The sequence below is a fragment of the Falco peregrinus genome, chromosome 1, assembly GCF_023634155.1.
Source record: "Falco peregrinus isolate bFalPer1 chromosome 1, bFalPer1.pri, whole genome shotgun sequence".
NCBI lineage: Eukaryota > Metazoa > Chordata > Aves > Falconiformes > Falconidae > Falco > Falco peregrinus.
In genome coordinates, this window is record NC_073721.1 from 124,106,289 (window position 1) to 124,130,278 (window position 23,990).

Consider the following 23,990-nt stretch of genomic DNA (forward strand, 5'->3'; position numbering starts at 1 on the left):
GAAATTTGCAATCTCCAGAGGTAGCTACCATACAAAGTCTGAAATGTAAAAATATTTCAGAAGATTATTCCTTAAGTTCCACCAGGAAATGCAAATGTATTTAATTAGTACTAATTAAACATCAACTTCAACACCTTAACAGCTACACACTAATTCAGCTTTGTTTAATGAATGTTGCCCAATTACTTTAAGAGCTTTGTCTTCTGGATTTCCTACTGCCATGGGTAGTGTTTCATAGGAAAAGTTTAGATCCCAGCTTCCCCGAAGAGGACAGTAAAGCTAATGGAAACATTCCTGTTGATTTCACCACAGAGTTGATGAGGCCTTTAATCATCAGTGATGCAACTAATGCACGGTACTACTGATTATATAGTCACATCCTGTTAAAGCACTGAAAACTGCCCGTTGAGACACGCTCATATTTTGAGCTTTCACTAACCATTAAGGAAGTCCTGCTGTTTATTTTCTGACACCCACACTCCAGATACAAATCATCTGGTCTTGAACAAAAGGACTACATGGTAAATTGCTCTTCCCGTATCAACTCCCAATCTAAGTTTAAAAGGCTTCTCCATTGAAGTGCTTGAGGCATTCAAATTTTAATCTCATAGATAAGGCAGAAGAAGCTACGGAGAAATGCCATCTCACCTTATCCACTGTGACCAGTTCCCAATGCAGCTGCAGGCGGACACAGGACACTTCCCAGACAATCACCAAATGAAGTTATAAGCTAAAGTCTTATGGAATTTTCTGCTTATTGGCTTTTTTGGTTCAAAAGCAAAAATGTATTTTCAGACTTGCTCTCAATATCTGGAAAGATCTGCCTTTGTAATGATTACAACCTATGGACAATGCAGGATGTCTTCCATTACTCCAAGCTTTAGCTCCTTTCTGGACCCTTGAGGAGCAATCTTCAACACTTTTTTTTTTTTTTTTTTTTTTTTTTAAACCACCCCCCTTCTGTTGATTTCTAGCTTAAATTTACTCCCTGCACTCCAACCAGGTACCTAAACCTCAGGAACCCCCTAAGTATTGTCAAGAGAAGACTTCCCATTCAATGGAGAAGGAACAAAATGCACATACAACCGTAAACCCTGGCAAACTTGATTCCCAGTCTTCCCATTACACTAAACCCCTCACTTCAAAGCCAGTTTGACCCCATCTTTTCCTGGAACAGGGCCATATTTAAGTTTTATATTCCCCATATATTCGTGCATATGTGGGGAGCACAACGCACACAGAAAGACCATACCCTAACAATAACCACACCCCAAGGATCAGCATGCGACTTGGGTTGGCACCACATTACTTCAGCCTTGGGATCTCATGTCAACCATGCCTCAGCACAGCTTGACTAAGCCTTTGTTCATTTCCTGCGACAACGCAATTTCTAGATGAGACAACTCGCCGTGTTATTTGTGACTGTAGCTTTGAGCATTTGTTCGAACTCAGACAGATGAAATATGCTCCCACATCGAAAAATTGCCTGTGTGCCTGTGTCAACGCAAGCGCTGTTCGGCAGAGACTGAAACAATGGGAGTCACCACGTGCTGCTCCTTATGCCTGAGCCACAGCCCACTGCTGGATGCGGTCCTTTTTGGGGGAGAGAATACAGAAAGAACACTTAGCTCAGGAAACATGTTGCTGCACTCAGCCAAAGAAGCCAAACCACAAATTGTAAGATGAACTGTAAGGACATTTTTCTGACCCCAGCTATCAGCAGAACTAAGGACTGGTCAGTGCAGAGATGAATTCTGATCAAAGCTACTATTAACTTTTTTATCTGACATTGTGAAGAATTGGACCTGGCTCAATCACAAGCTATTTTCCAGATTGTGTTTTAAGAGCTACATTTCTTGCCCGTCCTCCCACCTCCAGTTCAGTTTACCATGTCTGCTCTCAGGTTATGGGCAGCAACCTGACCCCGCCAGCTCCTTAGGCAGAGCTCTTGTGTCAACACCTTCCTGCTTCTCTGGCCCCACCAGCTGACATTGCTTCCCTGGTCAAAACTTCCCCAATATAAGACTTGCAGATCGTATCTGCAAATGAATTGTACGTTTGTTAATTAATAATAAAAATATATATATATTTTTAGCAAAACTTGATGCCCTCCTTCCGCCCACAAGGTCTCCCCATCACCCTCAGCTATTTAGAAATGCAGTCACAGGAGTCTGGTGGCAGAAATGTTGTATCTACATGTGCAAAGACCACCTCCGCTGCAGTGATCACTGGTGGCTTCAGGCAGCTTAAGGCCATCGTGACTCTGTCCAGAGAGAAATATCAGGTTCTGAGTACAACCGATACGTGTACTGAACTGGTCATTTAAAAACCCAGCAACTGAACTGCTCTGACAGATCCCAGCCTTATCTCCTCTGTGTAATCTGAATCTGCTCAGTTAAACAGGAGGATGTGCATGAACCAGGACAGCAAGCCTCTCTATTACTTTCCCCAGGAGCAGCGCTGAAAACATGCACGACACTGTGCGACCTGGTTTCTCTCAGCACACAGGGCACATAACTCCAACAAACCAGAAGCTAGTGTTGACAAGGGAATCAAAGTGCAATTTAAACAAACACAAACATAGAAAAATTCAGTAACGCTTCCTTGGAAGAAACCTCATAGCAGAGGACGTTAGTCCAAGTAATGTTCCAGGATTGGTGGCTACCAACTCGATTTTACCATCCCTTAACTGGTTTTGCACACTGGATATCCTATGAGTACCCTAATCTGAGCAAGTCACAGGGAAACTAGGTGCAAAGATTTTGTCACAGCTGGTACAGGTATTCATGCAATGCAGAAAAATGCGTGCACAATCAGAATGCTAAAAAACCCCAGTATTTTCTAAAAAGTGACCACTACTATAGTCACCAAATGTTGTCATAAATCATTTCTTCATTTAAAAAGAACTTTCAAAAGCATAGCCTGGAGCAGGAGGAGCAGAGATCTGGAATATTTTACCTTCAGTTCCCAGTGTTTATTATTTATTTGTATTACCTTGCTTTGTTATAAGCTCTGCAGACTCAGCAGAAGCATAGTCAATGGTCTTATGCAGACAGTGCTCCCTTTGTAGAGACCCAAACTGGAGACGATTACAAAAAAATCTATTTGTTTTTTGTCTGCAACTTGGGAACCTCCCTTTGAGAGGATCAGAGAAACCATTTAAAGTTTTGAGAAATAGTCATCTTGTATAATTATGCTGAATAAAATCATAACTTGTGAAGAACTCAGTGAGATAACGAACAAAAAAAGACTGATTTCTTGAATACATGGTTCAGCTAAATTTCATGTTGAATTATGTCTAGTTTTATATAACTGTTCCTCAAGGTCCCATCTTTCCAGCAATGCTTCCTACAGGGGAAGCAATGAACCACAGCTTAGCCAGGACTGAGCATGGAAACCACACACAGCTAGTGCACATGGTACTGCAGATGACTGTTATAAGAGGTGAGAAAAACAAGCTGTTTCTTAAAACTTACAAATAGGTCTAAAAGGGCTTGTCAGTTAAGATCTGCATTACAGAACTCACGATTTTGAGGGAGAGTTCCTTTCTATTTTTTACAGGACAGCTTGGTATCTAGCTTTAACAGCACACCCAAGCAGCTTCCACAGCTCTTTAGAGTCATAGAATGTCAACTTGGAAGGGATCCACGAAGATCATTGAGTCCAACCCTTTGAATCAAACTCCTGCAATTTAAAAGGATGGCAGTTTTCTGTCCACAGATATCCATCCACCTTCCTTGTGGAAACAGGGACAGAAACCAATCCATTATCTGTAGGCACACCAATACTCAGTGGGTCAGACTAAGACCAAAGCCCAAGTGTCCCAGAGCTTTGAGCCACATGGTTATTTTGGGGTATGTAGGCGACTTTGTTTCCCCTTTTCCTCCATGCATCCACGCTGGTTGCTCTCACTGTATTTGTTTCCTCCTGTTCCTTAAACATTCTTGCAAATTTTAGGTAAACGCTTACCACTTGGAAAGCCCAGGTATGTCATAGTTCTGCTAGAGGATACAAGAGCAGGACACATTGAGTTCTCACTATTTCAATACTGCAGTACAATTGATACATTAAGCAAAACATGTATTGTGCTGTCACGATGTTCAAACTCACCTTACATGACCTTGTCCTGCCATCATCTTACCTCACTAGCAACCAGAAAGGCCCAAAACCACCTAACACCCAACAGCTTTGACCCAGGCTCTGAATTTAAAATAAGCAGAAAAATATGTTTTGTATTACACTTCTGCAGCAGCTAGTGCAGGCTTAGACAGATAATACAAACTCTTCTAAACCCCAAATCCTACTGGCTGCCTTTCACTTAAGCTTTTCCAAGCACTCAGGTGTTTAGATTCCAGTGCAGTCTGTTCCCTCCGAGCCACCGCAAACCGTGTGGCAGCATGTTTGAAATGCAGCCTCCCAAAGGGTATCCTTCTGCTGCAAGAATGGGACAGCTTAGCACAAGCCCCAGCATCGTTTGATGTCCTCGTGCGTGTGGCCTCATGGCACTTGAAGGTGCCGTGGAGACTGTCCCAAACTGAGAAGTGCTGCGGCTGTGTGCCTGCAGAGATACTGCCAAAGGCCAACCTCTGACATCTTGCCATTAGCTGCATTCACACTAGTCTCCTGCCATGTTTCCCAGGAAATCTAGTTGCTATGCAAAAAAAAAAAAAAAATAAAATAAAAATAAAAAAGGTTAACTGCCTGATATTTCTGTTCCTGAGACAGCAGACTTAAATCTTCTGGGAGACTGCTTTTTCCCATCCTCTCCTTCCTGCAGCTCTTCTAGGACAACTCCCCTCAACTGCAAAACCATTAGCACATGCTGTTGCACTTTCCCTGAACCCCAGCCATACCTTAACTCCTTCCTGAACGGCTCTTTTCCTGACTGTTTCTTGTCCTTTGATGTGACACCGCAGTTTCTGCTGCTGCACTTCACTGGCCTCCTGGAAGGGGAAGCTCTGCTAACCTGGCTGTCAGATGCAATAACTGCTGAACCTACAAATCTGCCCTGCGAAAACTAGTAGATCTAAAGCTTATTCTCTGCCTCCCAGACTACAAAAGCACAACTGTTTCAAAGAGCCGGCATCTCCTGAAAATCCAGCAGGCCTGTTTTGCCTTGCAGTGGTCATTTTGCTCATGATTGATGTTCAGGAAGTGGATTGCTTCCCCTCTTGTTAGACCCTATCTAGATTCACAGCAGCAAGGATCAGCAAATGCTTTCCGCTCCGGTCCCTTTTAGCTGTGTCTGTAAATGGCCTTTGAGCCACAGCAATTTGGAGGTATTCAGCCTCTGAATCCCTAATTCCTTTCAGTGCTCTGGCTAGCGTGGTATCAAGGCTCTGCACACGCTGCCACCCCGGGAATGCCTTGCTAGCAGCTTCCCATTTCACTCGCTGTGCCAGCGATTCAGCTCACCAGGATGCTTTGTCAATGTAGTAATCCCAGCAATTGTCTGCCTGAGTACTTCGTGGCAATCAAAAGCCCTTTAAGATTTCAGGTTTGTCTTCCTCTTCCCTCCTCCCCACCTTTCCCTCACATCACCAGGACATTAGGCTCATTTCATTTACCAAAGGAGATGAGAAAAATGCATTTAGCCCTACCACAACGTTAAGAGGTCTCTTTATATTTGTCCCTTACGAGAGCAGGCATCATCTCCAGAGGTTAAACCAAAACAGCAGTGCAGTAAAAAGCCATACTCAGATCTCCTTCTGAGGACTGAAGGAGCCCAATTCCATTAGCTGGATTTGTTAAGTTGCATCTTTAGCTGGTTTTTTGTGCGAGTAGATGTCACAGATCTGGTTCTGTAAACCCAGCTCTCCCACAGCACAGGACCATTCAGTAAGCACGGGCAAAGCCAAGGACAAGAATCCTTCAGCCACATCAGCAAAGTGAAATGCTTCCCAACTAACACCCATCTCTGGACAGTATTGTGATAAATTTCCCTTTCTTGAATTCCTGACGCAAAATCTGATGGATGCTAGACAAATTACTCTGCACAAAACCTGTTATGTGATGTCCCAACACGACTCCAGTCTTTCTGTATGTAAATGTAAATTACATGGCTCATGAGATTTGCAATCCAAAATGCTCCATCCCACATAGTGAAAAATACATAACCCTGAAGAAACACATTCTTTCACCCATTTCAAAGCATCAATCATGCACTCTCTGTAACTTAATTACAAGTCTACTGCTGAAAGAAGGCATTATGCTTCTATTAAAACCATCGCTGGTGGATAACATGCTTCAGATTGCCCAAATTAAGCAATTTTACTGCATTTGATGCCGATATAAAGAGAGCTACCCTCTCCCCAAACCACAGCTGGCCAGGTGGAGGAGGAAGGGGGAGATGGTCCATCATACACGGGTCTTGCCATCCTGTTCTTACTGGGCAATAGGGCCAAGTGCTTTTCAACCTGGGCCAGCAGGAGGCAGAGAAGGGTTTGTTCTAGCACAAGACTAAAAGCGATGTTTTACTAGAGCAAAATCTGCCCCAGAGCACTCCTGGCTACTCCTCTGATGGCAGTGCTCAATCCTAGTCGGGGTATATACCCAAGCTGACATTTTAGCTCTGAACTCTTTCAGATTTCCCAAGCAGGCTTCCTGCACAGCCTCCCAGCACGGCCTGGCGGTGCAAACACCAAAGCAATAAGCACATTTCAGCAGAGCAGAGTTTCACCAAAGCCACAGACACATCTCTCACAGAAGAGATGATTATCCCGATGCTGCCGAGGCTTTGGACAGGACTCCCGTTAGCACACAGCACTCATGGCCATACCCAGCTACAGCTGGAGAGCACGCCACGGGCGACGGCAGGCGGTGCAAAGCACAACCATCATCCCCGCTCCAAAACCAGGCACACTCAGGTAATGAACACATGGCTCCGAGACTCCGGTTCCTGCGCTAGCTTCACTCGCCGAAGCCGCCAGCGTTTCACCCAGGCTTCCCTATTCGAGCAGTTCAGCTACCTGCTCCAGCCTCAGCGACAGCTGCGGCAAACAGAGATGGATTTTACTCTTTGTTCCCAGATGTGTTTTCTGAGTCTCGTTCCTAAGCACACCCTCTCAGCTTGGCGCAGCGGTCTTTTCTGAACCTATCCATGGGGTGACAGTGGTCTCCAAAGTTTATGGTTATTGTTACGCTCAGGCCGCCGGCTCCCTCCTGAAGTGGCAGCTGAGGGCTGCACCAGCGTGACGCAGCCGTGCCCAGGGCACAGGCAGTGAGGGAAGCGCTTTGGCGACCACGTCTCCCCCGTGATGGGCAGTAGGTGCCCCCTCACTACGGCGGGGCTGCCAGGACCGCTGGCTCCTCTGCCAGCCCCCGGCTGAGCCAGGCCCCGCACACCGCCCCTGACCCGCCCAGGCGGCAGATGAGAGCGGGGGCACCTCTCCTCCCTCACCCCACAGCCCGGCCCGGCCGCCCGGTGAGTGCCCAGGCTGAGGCGAGGGGAGCCGGGCCTGAGCGCGCCCGCAGGGACCCCTCCGGCTCGCTCGCACCTGCCCCGGGAAGGGCAGCGGCCCCCGGGCCGGCGGGGGGACCCCGGCCCTGAGGGCCCGGCCGCAGGAGACCCCCGCCCGGCGGCTCTTCCCTCAGGCGCTCCTCAGGGCCGGCCCGCCCCGCGCCCGCCCGCCCCCAGCCCGGCAGCCCCAGGCAGCCGAGCGGAGCCGCCCCCCCCGCGCCCGCTCACCGGTGGGCAGCCACGGCGCGGCTCCGCAGGTACTTCTGCGCCGTCATGACCCCCACGAAGAGAAAGCTCTGGGCCGGCGGGCCGGGGCGGCGCGGCGGGGCGGCGGCGGGCGGCGGGCGGCAGCCCTGCGGGCGGGCTCGGTGGGGCCGCGCCGCCGCCGCCAGCTCGGAGGCGCGGGGCAGGACGAGGCGCGATGCGAGCACGAAGCCCAGCACCAGCCCCAGCAGGACGCTGAGCCAGGCGCGGCGGCCGCGGCCCGCCATGCCCGCCCGGCGCCGCGCCGCGCAGGCCCCGCGCGGCTCCTCACAGCGCCGCCGCCCCGCGCTGCGCCGCCGCCGCCAGCCGCGCCGAGTCGCCCAGCGCCGCCATGGGGGAAGGGGCAGGGACGGGAAGCGGAGGGGAGGGAGGGGAAGGGGCCGCCCGCCTCCCCGGCCCTGCCCCTCGGCACAGGCGCCGTGTGCGGCCCGTGGCCCCGCCCGGCCGTGGCGGTGGGGCCGCGGCGGAGGAGACCCCGCGGCGGGAAAGGCCGGGACCGCCCCCGGCCCGCACAGGGACAGGGGGCCTGGGGCGGGGGACCGAGACCCCCGGGGCAGGGACCGGCCCCGGGAGCAGCAGGGGCCGGGGACCCTGGGATAGCACCCCAGCCGGGGACCCCAGAACCACGGCCCTGCTGCCCAGACCGGGAGGCTGGGACAGGAGCCCGGGAGAGCGTGGGTGCTCCTGGCACAGGGACTGAGACCCTGGGTGTAATCTCAGGGCAGGGACCCCAGCCCAGCGCCCTGCACCAAGACCCCAGGACAGAACCCTGGCACAGGGACCAGCACTGGGACTCCAGTTAGACCCTTCGGGCCGGGATGGGGAGGCACTGGGAGACCAGTTCCCCGACACAGGCCAGGCACCAGGTACTGGTGCCCAGCAGCAGAGGTCCATCGCCCATCCCCGCAGAGACCCAGCACAGCTCGTGCCGAGTCTCCGCAGGCAGGGACGCAGCTCCCCAGCCCTGCACTGCCGGACCCTGCAGCCCAGGCCCTGGACCATCCCGCTGCGGCCCATGGTGCGTGCAGGGCCGGAGGGTCACAGCGGTCAGGAGTGGGCCCCCAGCCCTGGTTTCACCTGGCGCTGGTGTGTTCATGCAGCATGTACGCTGGTGCCAAGGGGAGCAAAAGCACAGGCAGCTTTTTCCCCATCTTGCTAATTAAACCGACCAGAAATAGGTCAGTCTATTTCCATCCAGGGGCTATGATGACTGCTCAAAGGAGTGAATAAGTTGTTAGCTGTAGCAGGTGAAGATTGCTTTTTTCTTTGTCTGCACTAACTCTCCAACTCGTTTCATCTACAGAGTGCTTCAGCTTCAAACACTGCAGCCCCAAAACCCCTGACATCTTGGAGGAAAAAAAGCCTCCAGTCTTTACAGAAGAAACATATCTAGTGCAACCCGCTGACCTCCTGCTTATCGTGGCGCTTTCTTGCATTTCCTATGCACTTTGACATCTCCAACTGCCAGTCTTTCCCATTTTAAAATTTATTTATATTGTGGTGTCATCCACAACAAACTGAGAAGAAGAAAGCCTCAGCATAACAGCAGCCTGCTCTTGAGCAAAAACCGTTGCAAAAGAGTACCAAATCAAAACTGTACCAAATCAATGGTGTATATTAATAAGCCAAAAAGAGGCATACATGAGAGATTTTTACATCCTTGTACCATAAGTAACTGTCACGCCTCTGGGCACTAGCAGGTAATACCACGATCTGCTTATCTGATGAACTCTGTGATATGTCTTGAAAACAATGCTTTTGTGGGGGTTGTATTGCTCTTGTGATGGTGCAATCCTCATACAGAGGTCAGCACCAATGAACTCTCGTGATGTCAGGAGCAACAAATAACAGGGGAAACGCCAACACAATTTCTGGTATTAAACAAAAATAAGATTAAATATAAATAGAAACTAGAGAAGAAATACAAGTAATTAACAGGAAAGAAAAGCGGGAGTTCTGCTTTCAGTTGCCCACAGGCAGAACACAGGAGCAGTGAGATGTATATTTGCGGGAAGGGGAATGTAAGAACTAAATGGTGAAAGACAGGAAAAGGAAGAAAAAGTCCAAGATGGAACAGATGGAAGGCAGGTAAAGCCAGGGAAGTACAGGAGCACCATCCATCACTCGGCAGAAGCCAGCTGGAAGGCAAGAAGAGTTTCTGAGGCTGAGGCCGCATGCCTTTGAGAGCTACAAAACACCAGGGAAGGGCTACAAACACAGCACTAGCTTGGGTGCAATCGATGTTAACAGCTTCCCAACAGCTTCACGTGTGCTACCAGGCGGAGAAGAAGTTGATGAACCCAAAGGACTCCTCAAAGGCTGCCAATGCACAAGGCGTGGAGGTGTTCCCCCCGAGACAGGCACCGGGGAGACCCAGGGCTGTGCCCCTTGTGTTTCTGGGACCTTCCTCCAGGGAACAGGGAATGGGATGCAAGATTCACCTCAGTTCTTTCCTAGTAAAATAACCCCAAACCCCTATTTATACCAAGAAAACCTTTTCTCCTATCTGTCCTTTCCATCCCTTCCATATGGGGAAATCCTCCCTTCTCCACACACCCCCACCGCCACCCCCCACCCCGTAATTCCTTTCTGCTTCCCAGGATTTGCAATTCTTCGCTATTATTTCTAACTACTGGTGCCCTGATCCCTTTCTGCAAAGCCTGGGGTTATCCTCAGCCTGTGCCGCTCTGCACACGTGGATCATTTACCCCACCTTCAAAAGCCTCTTCAAAAGGAACCTCATCAAACACTGCTTCTTCCCCTCCTTCCCCACAAGCCTGATCATCAGGTCCTGAAATACAGGATTCAAGCTAAAATAAAAAGTATGGCCACTCCTTTCCAAGAGAGGCAGATGTGGCAGGTCCATGAACAGGAATGGGATTACTCTCGGTGTGCTCCAAATCAGCAGTAAAAAACCTCCTGATTCAAGGGAAAGCCACTGTGGCCTATGAATTACAGGAAAAGGCAGAGCTAGCGTGGTTAAAAGGCAATAAAAAAGAGAAGGGTTGGGGCTGAGGAGCTGTCACTTGGCTTCTTCCCATGAACAAAAGTAGTTAGTCATCAGAATTGAAAACTTCATGCAACTTCAGCACACATGGAAACGATGAAGCAGAGCAGTACAGTCCCGTGTTAAGATCTCCTCTGCCCCAAGTTCTCTTTTGGCACGTTCCCACCGCCCCCAGCCTCCAGAGAAATTACAGTCCTGGACCTCGCCACATGCAGGGGGTGAGCAGAGGGCACATGGGGAAGGGGCAGGAGAAGGAAGGGGTGCTTTCTTGGTGCCAAGATTAAACCCAGAGAGGAGGCACACTTGGAGTTCACACTGCTGCTGTGTGAGATCACACCACCGGCTGTAGTCCACCACCAACATCCAGCTGTAAAGAGGGGGTAGCACCTGGGAATGCTGTGATGCTCACACATCCTTCCTGAGCACATCAAAATGCCTCGCTTTATTTCATTTATTGCACCAAACTCACGTTCCAAAATGTTAGGTGGGCAAATGCCCCTTTTACTGCTTCTGCCCCCTCCCCTGTTCTTGCATAGAGCAGCCGCTGTTTCCAGTATAGGAAAAAAAGGAGAGAGAAAAAAAAAAGGAAGATCAAGGGAAAACTTGAAGAGCATAGCTTAATTCTTCCAGCTGAATTATAACCCTGCCGTTACCTGCCTAGAGTATGTTTTTAATCTGGTTGGCAGAGAAAGGTCATACTGCATAATCACATTTAAGTGCCTTCCCCTATTAATACAGCTCTTAGTCTCAATACATAGTTGACACTATATATTACAGCTACTATGTATGAAAAGGCACAGTATTTTTCTCATATAACACTGCACACAAGCATAAACACATTTTTATGCAGCATGTTTTCTATTCTGTGTGGGAATGCATGAGGAAATGTTCTGAGGGCTCTCCAAAATCAGAAGAGGATGCACGTCATGTGTGCTCCGTCTCCGTGCTCCCATCCCACTCACTCCAGTGAGATTAGCACCCAGACCAGCCGGCAAGAGCCCACTTGACAGGCCCACACAGTTTAGGTTCGTAATCAGATTAACAAAACAGTAATCCTATTTTTAAAAGATGAAAAAGCCAAGTCCTTGAAGTGGCGAGCTGTTTTTGTGCATACAGAATAGATGTCATCCTTTTGGAATAAAGAAGCTTAATACTAAAAGAAAAAAGTTTCTTCCACGTAGGAGACGAGACTCTATAGAAGAAAGAGGGACCATCTCACAATATAACCACTACTTTTTCCTATCTGTTTTGACCTCCAATTTTTCCACATTGATGAGCCCACTCTAATACAGGATGCACCTTCTACAATATATATTCTTTACCATATTTTAAAATAATAGTTAAAGAAGTGAACTACTTCCCAAGTGCTCCGGAAACTTTAATTATGAATGTTCCAGTACTTAAACTGATACTTTAAAAACTACCCAGGCACTGGAAAATGAGCATACTTCATGTACTCAAGGTAACAGACTCACGGTGGAAAAAATCTAGCTGGGCAACCAGCAGCATTTGTGTCTGTCACAGTATTTCCAGCGCCGTTGCATTTTCCCAAATGATGCAGAAACTCCTTCTGCAGCTCCAGCACCCACTGGGGGTTTTTTTGTTGTTTATTTTTTTTCTTCCCCCCCCCTCCCCATCCTCTTCTGGTCCTCCCACGGACCAGTCCCAACCTTTCCTCTCAGCTGAATCACTCAGCGGATGCCCGTTCAAGGGACAAACCCGAAATGTCACCGGTCGCTCCTGGCCCGAAAGCCGGGCCAACATTGCCATCGCACGGCGCGGCCCCGCAGTGCAGCGGGCTGCCCGGCTCGCCTCTGTCCCCAGCCAGTCCAGTCCTGCTGCGGGTCGGGCTGGGGGAGGCGGGGGGGCACCCCCTGCCCCCCCCACACACACACTCCCCAGCTGCCTGCCCAAGCCCCCCCCGCGTCCCCACCGGCCGGCTGGCGGCAGCCGCCGCAGCAAGGCGTTTCAGCGCTGCATCGCGGAGGGGAAGGCGATGTGTTTTTAAGACATCACCGCCAAACCCGAGACAACAAACCACTGAAAAAGTCTAGACCGTGTGTTTTAAAAGCAAGTCTTGGGTATGCTGATACTGATACCTAAGCAGCAGGACAGCTAACGGAGTGGCAAGTACAGCGTGTAAGCAGCAAGTCAAATTTACATGGAACGTCACCCCTTCAGCATATGATAAAGTAACAACGCTTTGGGACCCAGGTCTGGGTCCGTTTTTTTTTGGAAAGTGCCTCTTGCAGGCCAGCCTAACAGTAAATCCCCATTTGGGTGCACACAACAGAGCACTAGAACTAGATTGAAAGGCCAGGTATTTCAGTACATCCATTTTCCCTCCACTCTCTTTAAAAAGAATTTTCCAAGTTCTTTTCCTTGCCCTCCCCACATTAATGTTACCCACAGTACCAGCTCTGAAGCTGATCTTGGTAAGTGGCGCACAGAAAGAATCTTCATTAGTAAACTATGGCAGACACAGAGGAAGGAATGAAATTATTATTTTATCAGTGGAGATCTTGCTCCGTGCTGAAAGTGCTTTTTAGCAGGTATGCATTTCAAAATACAAATGATCACAGAAAAAAAAAAAAGAAAAGAAAAAAACGTACATCACAGCAGTGGCTGCACACCTGCCAGCCCCCTTACCAACAGAAATCTGCAACGAACATTTGTATATTCACAACTGAAACTGAGCTGAGGAGACCTATTCCTTTGCAGCCATTGGTTGCTTCATAAAAACTGATGGAAGTTTTGAAGTCACTGGCTCTGGAGCTAGGAATATGGGCAGGGTGTGTGTCAGCCCTGGAACAGCTGGCTTGGAAGCTCACACAAATCAGCTACAACTGTGCAATTGGGCCAGGACACCACCCAGCCAGCAGCCATATGCTTTTCCTCTGTGGCTGTAGAGCTGTTCCAAAGCTAAGCTTTCATTCCAAAAAAAAATAAAGTGGGGGGGGCTGGGAAGAATATAAATCCCAAGTCTTCAGCCCATCCAAGTCTGGACCACCTTTTTCTATACTTGGAAATTAAATAGTTTCTGTGTTCACAATAGTGTGGACAGAAACACGCTGTGCCCCACTCTTGGCTAACCTGATCCCTGAAAAGGTGTCACTTTTTAGTCTATACAAGGGCAAAAATCATCCAAAGGGTGGATCTGATCTGATGCAGAGATGTGCGCTGATGTGCAGCCAGGCTTGAAAAAACACAACCACCGGAGATGGGAACTGCCTCGTTGAGCGCAGGAGGCATAAAGGACAGCATTAAATGGTTTACATGCAGCCATGAACTATAGTGCTGCTGGTAACATGTACAGGACGCTGCCATGCTAGATGCCATCCTCATTCAGAGAGCTCTCTGAATGCTAATGCTCCCTTTAGTCATCTTCCTAGGGAGGGGAAAAAGAAAACTCAGGAAAAACTTACCAATCGAAACACCTGAGCTGAGTATCAGCACAGTCTAAGATTAGGAAACCAGACTGGGCACAGAGCAACTGCAGAACGGCCTAATTCCTCAAGCAAAAATAGTGTAGAACCATACAAAACACAGATTAAATTTTTTAGTACTAACAGTTCACACCTGCATTCGGTGTCTGCTAGGAAAGTAGGTCCTTGCAGACATGGGTGCAATTATGATTTTCATTCATAGTGATCTTTGATTAACACACAGGTAATTCTGGAACACCCAGGAACAGCTCTACTGATAGATTCTCTGCTTGTCCTCACTCTCCCAAGTCCATCTTCTGTTCTTTGTTATTAAGTTTCCAGTATAAGAAACATATTTAAAAAAAAAATACATATGCGATATCACTCTTAAAAGCTTTCCTTCATTGCAGTGTTTTTGAAAGGCATAAATAAAACCAAATATATTTTATAGGTGATAACATGTTTTTCTGTTCAGTTTTAACGCCAGTCCAATTTAAAGAAAACAAAAAACTTTGTTCCTCCAGCATATACTCATCCAAAAGATAATGAAAAATACTTAGCTGCATTTCTTTAGCAACTAACATTTTCAGGATTTTTTTGTGCCTCTGAACACTTCCTTAACTTCAGATTTTTCAATATCCAAAATATTTTACTTTTCAGTGGTTAAGTAATATTATATAGCAGATTAACAGCACTGCATTAACTCTAAGTTTGTTAGCGAGTCTCTTCCAGATAAAGGTATTTCCAGAACATCTGCATCGGTAAGAGGCTTCTTGCATAACTGCTCTAAACGTGTGTGTGGTGGTGGTGGTGGAATATCTCCTGAAGGCTTTTTATATGATCTTTCATAATTCAAGTTCTTGGGAATTCATACCAAAGTACAAACAATGGTTTCATTACATAGTTCACTTTTACCTAATGCCTTCTGTATGCTTCACTTTTAAGCTATAAAGCAACAAGCAACCACCTTTCCATACCTGTTTGTGGTCAAGGCAGAGCTTTCTATTTGAAGTTAGAGGAAAAACCCTTCCATCTGCTTGTGCAGGTTGTGAGCCAAAAGAGCAGTTTTACGAAGTGAGGTTCTTCCTCCCACCTTGTTCAACAGCTTAGAAGTATCTGATCAAGAAAATCCTAAGAACTTGAGGATTAAAATTAAAAAAAACTAAGGAAGAAAGAAGCCTGAAGTTTCCAGAAACATGTAAATCATTCTTACTGGATAAGTCTTAATAAATCTTAGAATTGGGCAAAAGTCCACATCCCCAGTCCCAGCCAGAAGCAAGTCTTGAGACACAGAGAAAGATTAGCATATGCTCAGTTCAGACCTGCTTATTTATTTCTTAAAATGTTTTTACTGAATTAAATCAACCCATCCTTACCATTTTATCAACACAAAGAATTCTGCTTCTTGAAGACAACCACCTCCCCCAGTTGTTTTTCTGAAGACAACACCTCAGTCTGTTGCTTGTTTCCCCAACACAAGGGGAAAATGTTCCCCAGAGGCATGAGTAAGATAACAGCTTAGTTCTCTTTACTGATGAAGAACCTTCAGATCTTGAAAATATCCTTCCCCACTTCTATTTTGGTTTTTTTCCTTGTTAAAGAATAAAACCTGACGTTACATACACTGGTCTATGTTACAACAATGGAAATATAAGTTTACATACCAAACACACAGAAGCCAGGAAATGACAACTAGTTTCCATAGGAACATTAATAGCCTTCTCACTTCATCTCCTACAAACACTTGAACGCACACTTCAAAAGGTTCTTCACCTTTCTATTAGCTGGCAACTTTAAAACTCACTAGTAACACAGTCCTGTTACCTTTATAGTCAAGAGAAAAATCCCAGATCACCTGACATGTAGAGCAGGAGATATATATATGTATACAATGTATTCAAAGTTGGCACTCATACTTACTGACAAACACAAATATTCCAAGCTTAAGTATTTAGAAACAAGTGTTCAAGCAGCTCTAAGCTATGGGAATGAAACACTGATACATACTTTAATGCCTACATACAAGCTCAGTAACAGTAATCAGACACAGGAACACTTGTAAAGCTGACAGCAACTATTTCACTCTTTATCAGGTAGCCTGGATTTTACTTGTCTGTTGCATTTTGTGCTAGAAAGTCTACCAAGGGGATGGGATGTTTGGAAAGCTTAATTACGATGACCAGCTTTAACTTTATTTTCTATCCACAGTGCTAGTTACACCAGAAAGCCGAAGACAACACGAGCTTCAAGTACTTACTCCTTACAGTCCCTCACTTGCAGGTTTGACATGTTTCTAGCCAGAGGCCCTTTTAAGCACGAACCACCTTTACCTTTTGTGCTGCACAAGCTGGCAGCAGGGTAGGAACTCACCTCAGCATCTAACTGGGCTATTCAGGGCAGCCCAGCTGTCAGTTCCCACCCTGAGACACATTCAGAACAGAAGGTAGTACAAAGTGAGTTCTTAATGTCCCCAGGGTGTAACCCTGATACTGCACTGCTAAAGCCATACACAGCCCTGCTGCTCACAACAGGCAGATCTCAGCACAGTTTGGGCTTTTTCCCCTTTGAGTACCCTGCAGTGTTTAAGTTGACCATGCCCACAAATACCCTCCTCCTCAAACCCTACTGGTCGACAGTTATTTGTAAAGAAACCCACTCTGCTCTATTAGAGCATGCTTTGTTACATGTTTTCTTGATTTAGATTCAAGTACAGCTGGAGAGCTTAACAACCAGTAATGCAGTCTATCCAATTTCAGAACCACACTTACAGGGGGTGTGGAAGAGAACAGGGAGTTTCACTTTTTAAACCTGGGAAAACTTGACTTGTCTTAACTCGGAAGTCATTCTTGTAAAAGCATGGTTTGGAACATAGAACACCCAAATAAAACAAAACTGTTAAAAGCCAAAAAGAACAGCTGAAGAAACTCTTTTGTTTATGGTGGCAGTCAAATGAAACTAATTTCATTTGATCTCTCATCTTGCTTTATACACATTTATTGCACTAGAATATATGCCTTCTATATAAAAAGATGCTGTAGAAAACCACAAGACTGTAAATACTAGATACATTATTTGTTTGCAATTATATTTAATATTAATCGTATTTTGTTTTTACAAAGCAGGTGAAATTAAAAAAAAAAAAAGAATAGCAAGAAACCCCCCATCTGCTGTCTAGCATCAGTAATCCTCACTGGTTTGTTTACCATTTATAAGGAAAACATCATTCAAGGTAGCTTGTCACAGAGACTCTCCTGCAATAACTGGCCTTCACTGCAAATCCATGGTGTTTGGCAGTTCATCTGGTTTTTTTCTGAAAGTCCCTCTGCCTAAAATTCAAGGTATCTGCCAATGATAATACTCTTTCCCTCTAAAGTACCTTCCAGCAAAACACAATAGATCTGGTAACACATGTCTAAGGATGGTAAATATCCTCATTTTACAGAGGTAAACTGAGCATAGATAATTAAATTTGCCTGAGGCCAGATTTTCAAATAGCCAGCCACAGAACCCCAATCTCACAATCCCAGGTGATTCACCTTGGCTGGAGACTATGGTTCCTCTCTACAGAAGAGTGAAAATTAACTGATTACACTGAAATTATTTCTTTCTCCAGCCCCTCTATGAGGATTTTTCTTGTGTAGTATTAGCTTTTGCATTACTATTTGGAAATAGTGTAAATTTGTTTTGAAGGTAACACCTGCCCTAAACCCAATCCCAAAGGAGTCACTGTGACATGCAAACTGTAGGCAGTTAGACAGTGGGTAAGATCAAGCCTGCTAGTGACATGAGACACTAGGGAGGTTAGCCTCATCCACCTGCTGACGGGCCTCTCCGGCCTGGTCTCCAGGAACAAGTTCCACCTCCTTCTCCAGACAGGGGGTTATAGCCTAGAAGTACAGAGGAGAAACCCATCATATTAATATTCATCCTCAACAGGCCTTCACCAATATACAAGGAACACCAAAAATAAGTCTCACAGTTATTTCCACCTTGTTTATGCTTACTACATAGGCAACATTTTAAGGAAAACAAAAGCAGAGAAAATATCCAGACTTAAGATAATTTCTTTTTGTAGTTCTAATAGTAAAAGCCATTGCAAAATTAAAACACCTGTGGTTTAATTTGATCAATGTGGATTAATTACTATTTAATTTCTCTTAAATCTGCACTAAAGCTTTAATGCTGCTCTGCAGAATAAACAGAGCAGCAACAGTAACTCTTACAGTAAACTCTTTAAAAGTGTATCTGTTCCGCAAGTGCCCTAATAGTTAAAAGGGACTTAAAATAATCTTTTATTCCAGTCCTGCAAGGAAGACTCTGAAGGTCAAAAGGTAAATCCACTCACTACTGTAAGACACTTTTTAAAGAATTCGAAAAGGCCACTGTATGCAGTAAGGCAACAGATACTTTAGTTGAACATCCTAACGCTGTAACTACAGCCAACTTCAAGTACATACGCAGAAAGATAAAACTTGGCAAACATCCCCAATTTGTTTTGTACAAGGCAAAGAAAAAGACAACTGAAAACCTAGTAGCGTTGCTAACCAAGCAGGTTTCAAAGAAACCTGTTCCATTGAAACTTCAAGCATCACTGAAGTTTGCTTTTCTCATACTAGCCAAGTTCTGCTTCCTAGATTAATTCAGCAGCAGAATAGGGCAGATGGTTCTTTCCCTTCACGCTGATCTACCGCATAAGACAACCTCTAATTCTATAATCTATTACTTAAGGAAAGGTTTGCTTAGGATGAAACTATGACATGTAGCAGCTGGAAGGGTGCTTCAACCTAGCTGCCCCGATCTTGGTTCTTAGCACAGCTATTACCCATGCATTTCTCATCCCCCATAGCACTAAATATCCTCCACAAGAGCTATAAAAGATATTTGACAGGATCAGACATTAGACTGCACTCATATTAGGTAACATAAGACAAATCATTTGGTCACTTCCTTCAGATGTTATCAGTAAAAATATTCAAAGCAGACATTTCAGCACTGCACTGTTATTGAGGTTTAACATGTTTAATCAAGAATCTTTAAGCTTCATATATTTAACCAAGTGACTTACTCAGCACTGCACCCTAAGTGGATTTCCCTTTTAGCCTGATATGATTAAGGCTGTCTAGATGATTCCCTTCCACTATGGAAAATTGTAATTAAAATACTGTACCCAAATTAGCACTTGCAGGTATAGCACAGGCTGTCTGGTCAAGAGGAGAGAAAGGGGACCAGCTGCATGGCCGATAATGGCAGTGATCCTAACGTGGGCTATGTAGGGCCATAGAAAGCAGTTCATCCATCAAGATCATTTCAGCAATTGACAGTGAGTGCAATGATAAAGAGTCTCTGGTGGTTTGCAAGAGTTAATAAGAGTTTATATAACTGCAGGATCTATATATTCAATAGGTCATTATTGCGATATCTGATAAATAAGGCCACATTTTGCATAATGAAGTCTTTCATCTTCAACGTAATACAAAGTAAAACATCCTCTTCCTCTATTTAGATCGTACTACAGGTGGCTGAAAGACAGACTAGCTAACAAATTATTGAGCTTTTACAATAATGCGGGAGGAATGCCAGGAATATGGTAAGAATCAATAACTTTGAGTAACAAAAATCTCAGTAAATTATGGCAAAAGCATTTACAAGAAAATTGAAACACTGTTTTCCTGAGGAAAAGCACCATAGAAACTTCCTGCTAATTTTTGCACAAATTGCAAAGCAGACCACACTAATTAAAGATAAAGAGCTCATTTGTAAGGCACATTTTGTTTCCTCCTTGAAGGAGGGGGAAAAAAATGTACAATGACTATGTGTGTAGCTGGATAAATGCTCTGTTTCAACTCAGAATATCTTAAGGATTCCATACTTACCACCTCCTCGCAAGGGCTTTTTGTTTGGTTTAGATTTTGGGACTGCTGATGAGGTGGAGGCACCAGATTCTACTTCTTGCTGTTCACAAAAGCAAAAAGTTACTCAGAATGTAATCAACATGAATTTCAGCTAATCTAATCACATAAACATAATTGTAACCTGATTAACACAGCTGTTACCTGATTCAGTTTCAGGTTTCCTTTATAGCTTTTTCCTTCTTGCATACTTTCCCACATTGCTATCTTCTGCCTTCGCTTCTCTTCTTCAAGCTACAGAACAAATTCAAGATATGCAAGACTAAGATTTCAGAACTGATAGAATTGCCAGTGGTACAGAAACAGCTACAACAGACTCATCAAAAATCAAGGCATCTATCTTTATCTGATGCAGTTATCTCCAAGCTTATGGAAACATTTACTTTTTTAAACATCCACATCTTCCTAAGCATAGAACAACCACCCCTCCTCAATATATACGGACTGTGTCTGCAGCTTCTTTTGCCCACTTGATGATTAAAAACATTTTGAAAGTAAAACAGAACTAAGCAGCAAGCTTAAGTCCTGAGTTTATAAAAAGTACCAAGGAAAGAATATTGCGTATGATAGCAATTTAATACACAATGTAGGGTTCTGCAGAAAAAGAAGTTTTTCGAATGGACAAGACAGCCATCTACATATTTACATCCCAATATACATTATCAACAGTTCTCGCAGCTCTCTTCTAAAGCAATTTATCCACAAAACCAAATAAATTAGTAGTTAAGACAGACTGCCGCCTTCTCAACAAACAGAGAGGAAACGAGGTAGCTACTCCATCCAGTCAAAGAAAGCAAAGCTCCCCAATTCCACACACACTAGACCTAGATTTTCCACACAGTGGCTATTTCCTTCCACAATATCACTTTTCATTAGTTTTTAACTACTAACATTTCTTGAAGCATCAGCTATAAACAGAGGGCTGAATGTATCTGACTGCAAAAGTAAAAACAGAAGAAGAGTTGGGATTAATGAGCAATATTATCACCATGCTGATTCATATCTGCTTCTCTGTGCTGCCCCATATAGCAATACACTATTCCTCACTATCTCAGGCTGAAGTTCAACCCATCGAATTACAGCAATGCTAAGCTACATTTCTAAGAACTTGTATTTGTCATTAAGAACAGAAAATACATGTATGCAGTAGTACAGTTAATCTAAATGCCAGTAAATCCCCTCCAGCCATTTATTGTTCACATCACCAAGTTTCTCTAAGTACAGATTTGCCTGAAAAAATAAAATAAAAAAAAAAAAAAAAAAAGATCAGGCCCACAATGGCCCCCACACATAATTACTTGCAGAGAAGCAAGTGCCACAGAGACCAGTTACTTCAGGAAGCAGCAGAATACTATATGTATTAATCACCCTAATCAACAAAGAGCATCAAGGCATCAGGTCACTACAGCATATGTTTGTATTACTGGAGGTCCATCGTGATACCTACTACCCATTACTGCTCTGTGGATCAGACCCTATCAAAAGTGGTCCAGGTAAACGAGGGTGGGAAAAACCCACCACTGACATTCCAGCACAGAGCGAGTCTCCTATTCTTCTGGTATCTAGCATGGAATAAACCTTTCTATAACAGCAGCCAAATACTTGATTACAAATTTATGAGTTAAAGAAAGAAACGCTCTCTGGTTACCTGTCTGTGTTTTTCTTTGTATCTTTCTGCTTGTGCATTCAACTCCTCTTGCATCCTGAGGCGAGCTGCTGCCAAAGCTTCCTGCCTTCTAACCACCACATCCGGTTCTAGGAAATTGGAAAAAGTTTGCAAAGCTATTCAAAATAAATTGTAGATGTTAACCTCAAGGAATTGCAATAAGAAAAGGCTCACATCTCTCCCTGCAGCTGTTTTGCAGAAAATCACAGCTCAAGTTCAGTTTCCAGATAATCTTTTACAGTAATTTATACACTGATTTAAATTTCGTAACACTAATATTTTTGAGCAATTACTTTAATGGGATTATAATGAATAAGGACACAGATGTAACAAATCCATGAAAAATTAGAAGTCACACTTCTAGCATACTTCCTTCTATTTCTGAAGGATTTGTTTGATACAAATAAATTCAGAGATATTACCCATGCTTTGCAGGGATTCCATTTTTACCCAGAGAACTTCTTTTACACAGAAGCATGAGGCAACCAGCCCACATTCACTCCTACTCCTTCTGGCAATTGGCCCTGCTTTGTTTCATTATGGCAGCAAATCACTGGCAGATTTAATGTGCTCCATCAGCAGAAAAATTACTTAAAAATATCACACATATCTCAACAGAAAACTGGCAGTCTCAGAAAATCTACATTGAACCACCACTTCTCTTCATGACTGGCCTTTAGGAGAAGTCAAAAGAAAAATTATACCCAAAGAAAAGCAAATATTGCCATCTTTTTTTCCAGTAGCTGAAGTGTCTACACACTCGTTTGTCTACTTGTACATTTGCTACTATCCAGGGATTAATATGTAAAAGAAATTTCAGTACTTTCAGTGATTTCATTTTATAGGCAGTTTCGGCTATTAGATCAAGATTTAATTAGCATTAAAAAAAGAACACCAGTGGGATAAGGGCATCTAAGTAATATTTTCTGGGGCCCCATGTACTGCCATGCCAACATGGCAAAGGAATTGGTGATTCCATGACACCAACAATTCCATGTTGGCGTGGCCAAGCCCTTATTGTTTTGACAGATCTGTAAGCACAGCCTGTGCTTCACGGCAGCCAGTCTCCAAACGAGGCAGGATCACAACCCTGCAGGAAACAACCTATGCCCCACTTGAGAAGGTAACACAGGCAAGAGGCAGTTACACCCCAAAGGTACACAATCCTGCCAGAGAAGCAACTGTGAAGGAATAACTGAAAGGAGAGATAGATTATGAGTATTATTAAAAAAAAAAAAAAAATCAAAATATTTCACACACACACACAGTATTTCGATGTGGATGTTTTGGGTTTGTTTGACAAAAGGTAAAAGTTACTTGATAACTGCCACAACTACTTTTAACCACCATTCCCTCAGCTCCTGCCGCCAGGGCCCAGCTGTCCCCTCGTCCCGCCAGGCCCCGCTCCTTCACTCCCCACCGCGCTGCTCTGGGAGGCGGCCCTCCAGGGGCACTTCCCTGGGCCCAGCCTGTCCCCAGGGACGCTGTGACACGACGGCTGCCGGTTACAGGCCCTCAGAACCGAATCTCTTTGCCGTCGTTATGAAATAAAGCCCCTGAGGGCGCCGCCCCCCCCCCCGCCCCGCTCCAGCGCCAGCTCGCGTTTACTCACCCACCGCTGCGTCAGCCGCTGCCGCCAGGCTGCCGGGCCTCCCCGCCAGGCCCTGAGAGATCTTCTGGACGAGGAAATAGATGGCGACGGCGGCCAGGAGGATGTACCAGCCATAGTTGGCCAGCAGGGAGCCCACTGGGACGGGGACAAGCCGGAGGTGAGCGCAGGCAGTGGGGCTGGGAGCCCACCCAGCCGGGAGGAGCGGGACGCGGCTCCTCTCCTCAGCGGGCGGGCAGCTCCGCTGGGCCGCCCTCAGCCCGCCCGCCCTCACCTCCCCTCAGCCCGGGACACCCCCCCGGCCCCGGCGGCCCCTCACCCGTGTGCTGCAGGAACTCGAGGCCCCCCCGCCCCAGCGCCGCCGGGCCGGGGCCCGCCGCGGGCCCACCGCCCCCCAGCTCCATCGCCCGCCGCCGCCTCACGCCCGGCAGCCGCCCCACTCAGGCTGCGCCAATCACCGCCCTCCTCGTCCCCCACCACCTCACGGCCAGAGGACCAACCAGAAAGCGACGCTTCCCCCCCCCCCCCCCGCGGGCCAATGGGAACACGGCAGCAGGATGGGTGGTACCGCGGCCCTGCCAGCCAATGAGAGATGGGAAGGCGCAGGGGAGCCAATCAGGGCGGACAGGAAGGGCTCCTCCCCCTCCAGCC

At 45.9% G+C, this 23,990-nt stretch overlaps 2 protein-coding genes across 2 annotated transcripts in view; both read right to left on the reverse strand.

Moving 5' to 3' along the window:
* The window catches only part of CHSY1 (chondroitin sulfate synthase 1), a 78,105-nt gene extending 70,032 nt beyond the window's left edge, over positions 1-8,073 (reverse strand). Inside the window, exon 1 of the mRNA XM_055815088.1 lies at positions 7,688-8,073. Coding sequence (XP_055671063.1) covers positions 7,688-7,950 — 263 coding nt within the window. The 5' untranslated portion in view covers positions 7,951-8,073. The remainder of the gene's footprint in view (positions 1-7,687) is intronic.
* Positions 8,074-17,219: 9,146 nt separating this feature from the next.
* Positions 17,220-23,813, reverse strand: SELENOS (selenoprotein S). The gene is made up of 6 exons (XM_055815101.1): positions 23,659-23,813; positions 23,343-23,477; positions 21,713-21,819; positions 20,209-20,298; positions 20,029-20,107; positions 17,220-18,042 (listed from the first exon to the last, which is right to left on the reverse strand). Exons 1-6 carry the CDS (start codon positions 23,741-23,743, stop codon positions 17,963-17,965), a joined length of 576 nt encoding a protein of 191 aa, XP_055671076.1. The 5' UTR covers positions 23,744-23,813; the 3' UTR covers positions 17,220-17,962.
* Between the last annotated feature and the right edge of the window lie 177 nt (positions 23,814-23,990).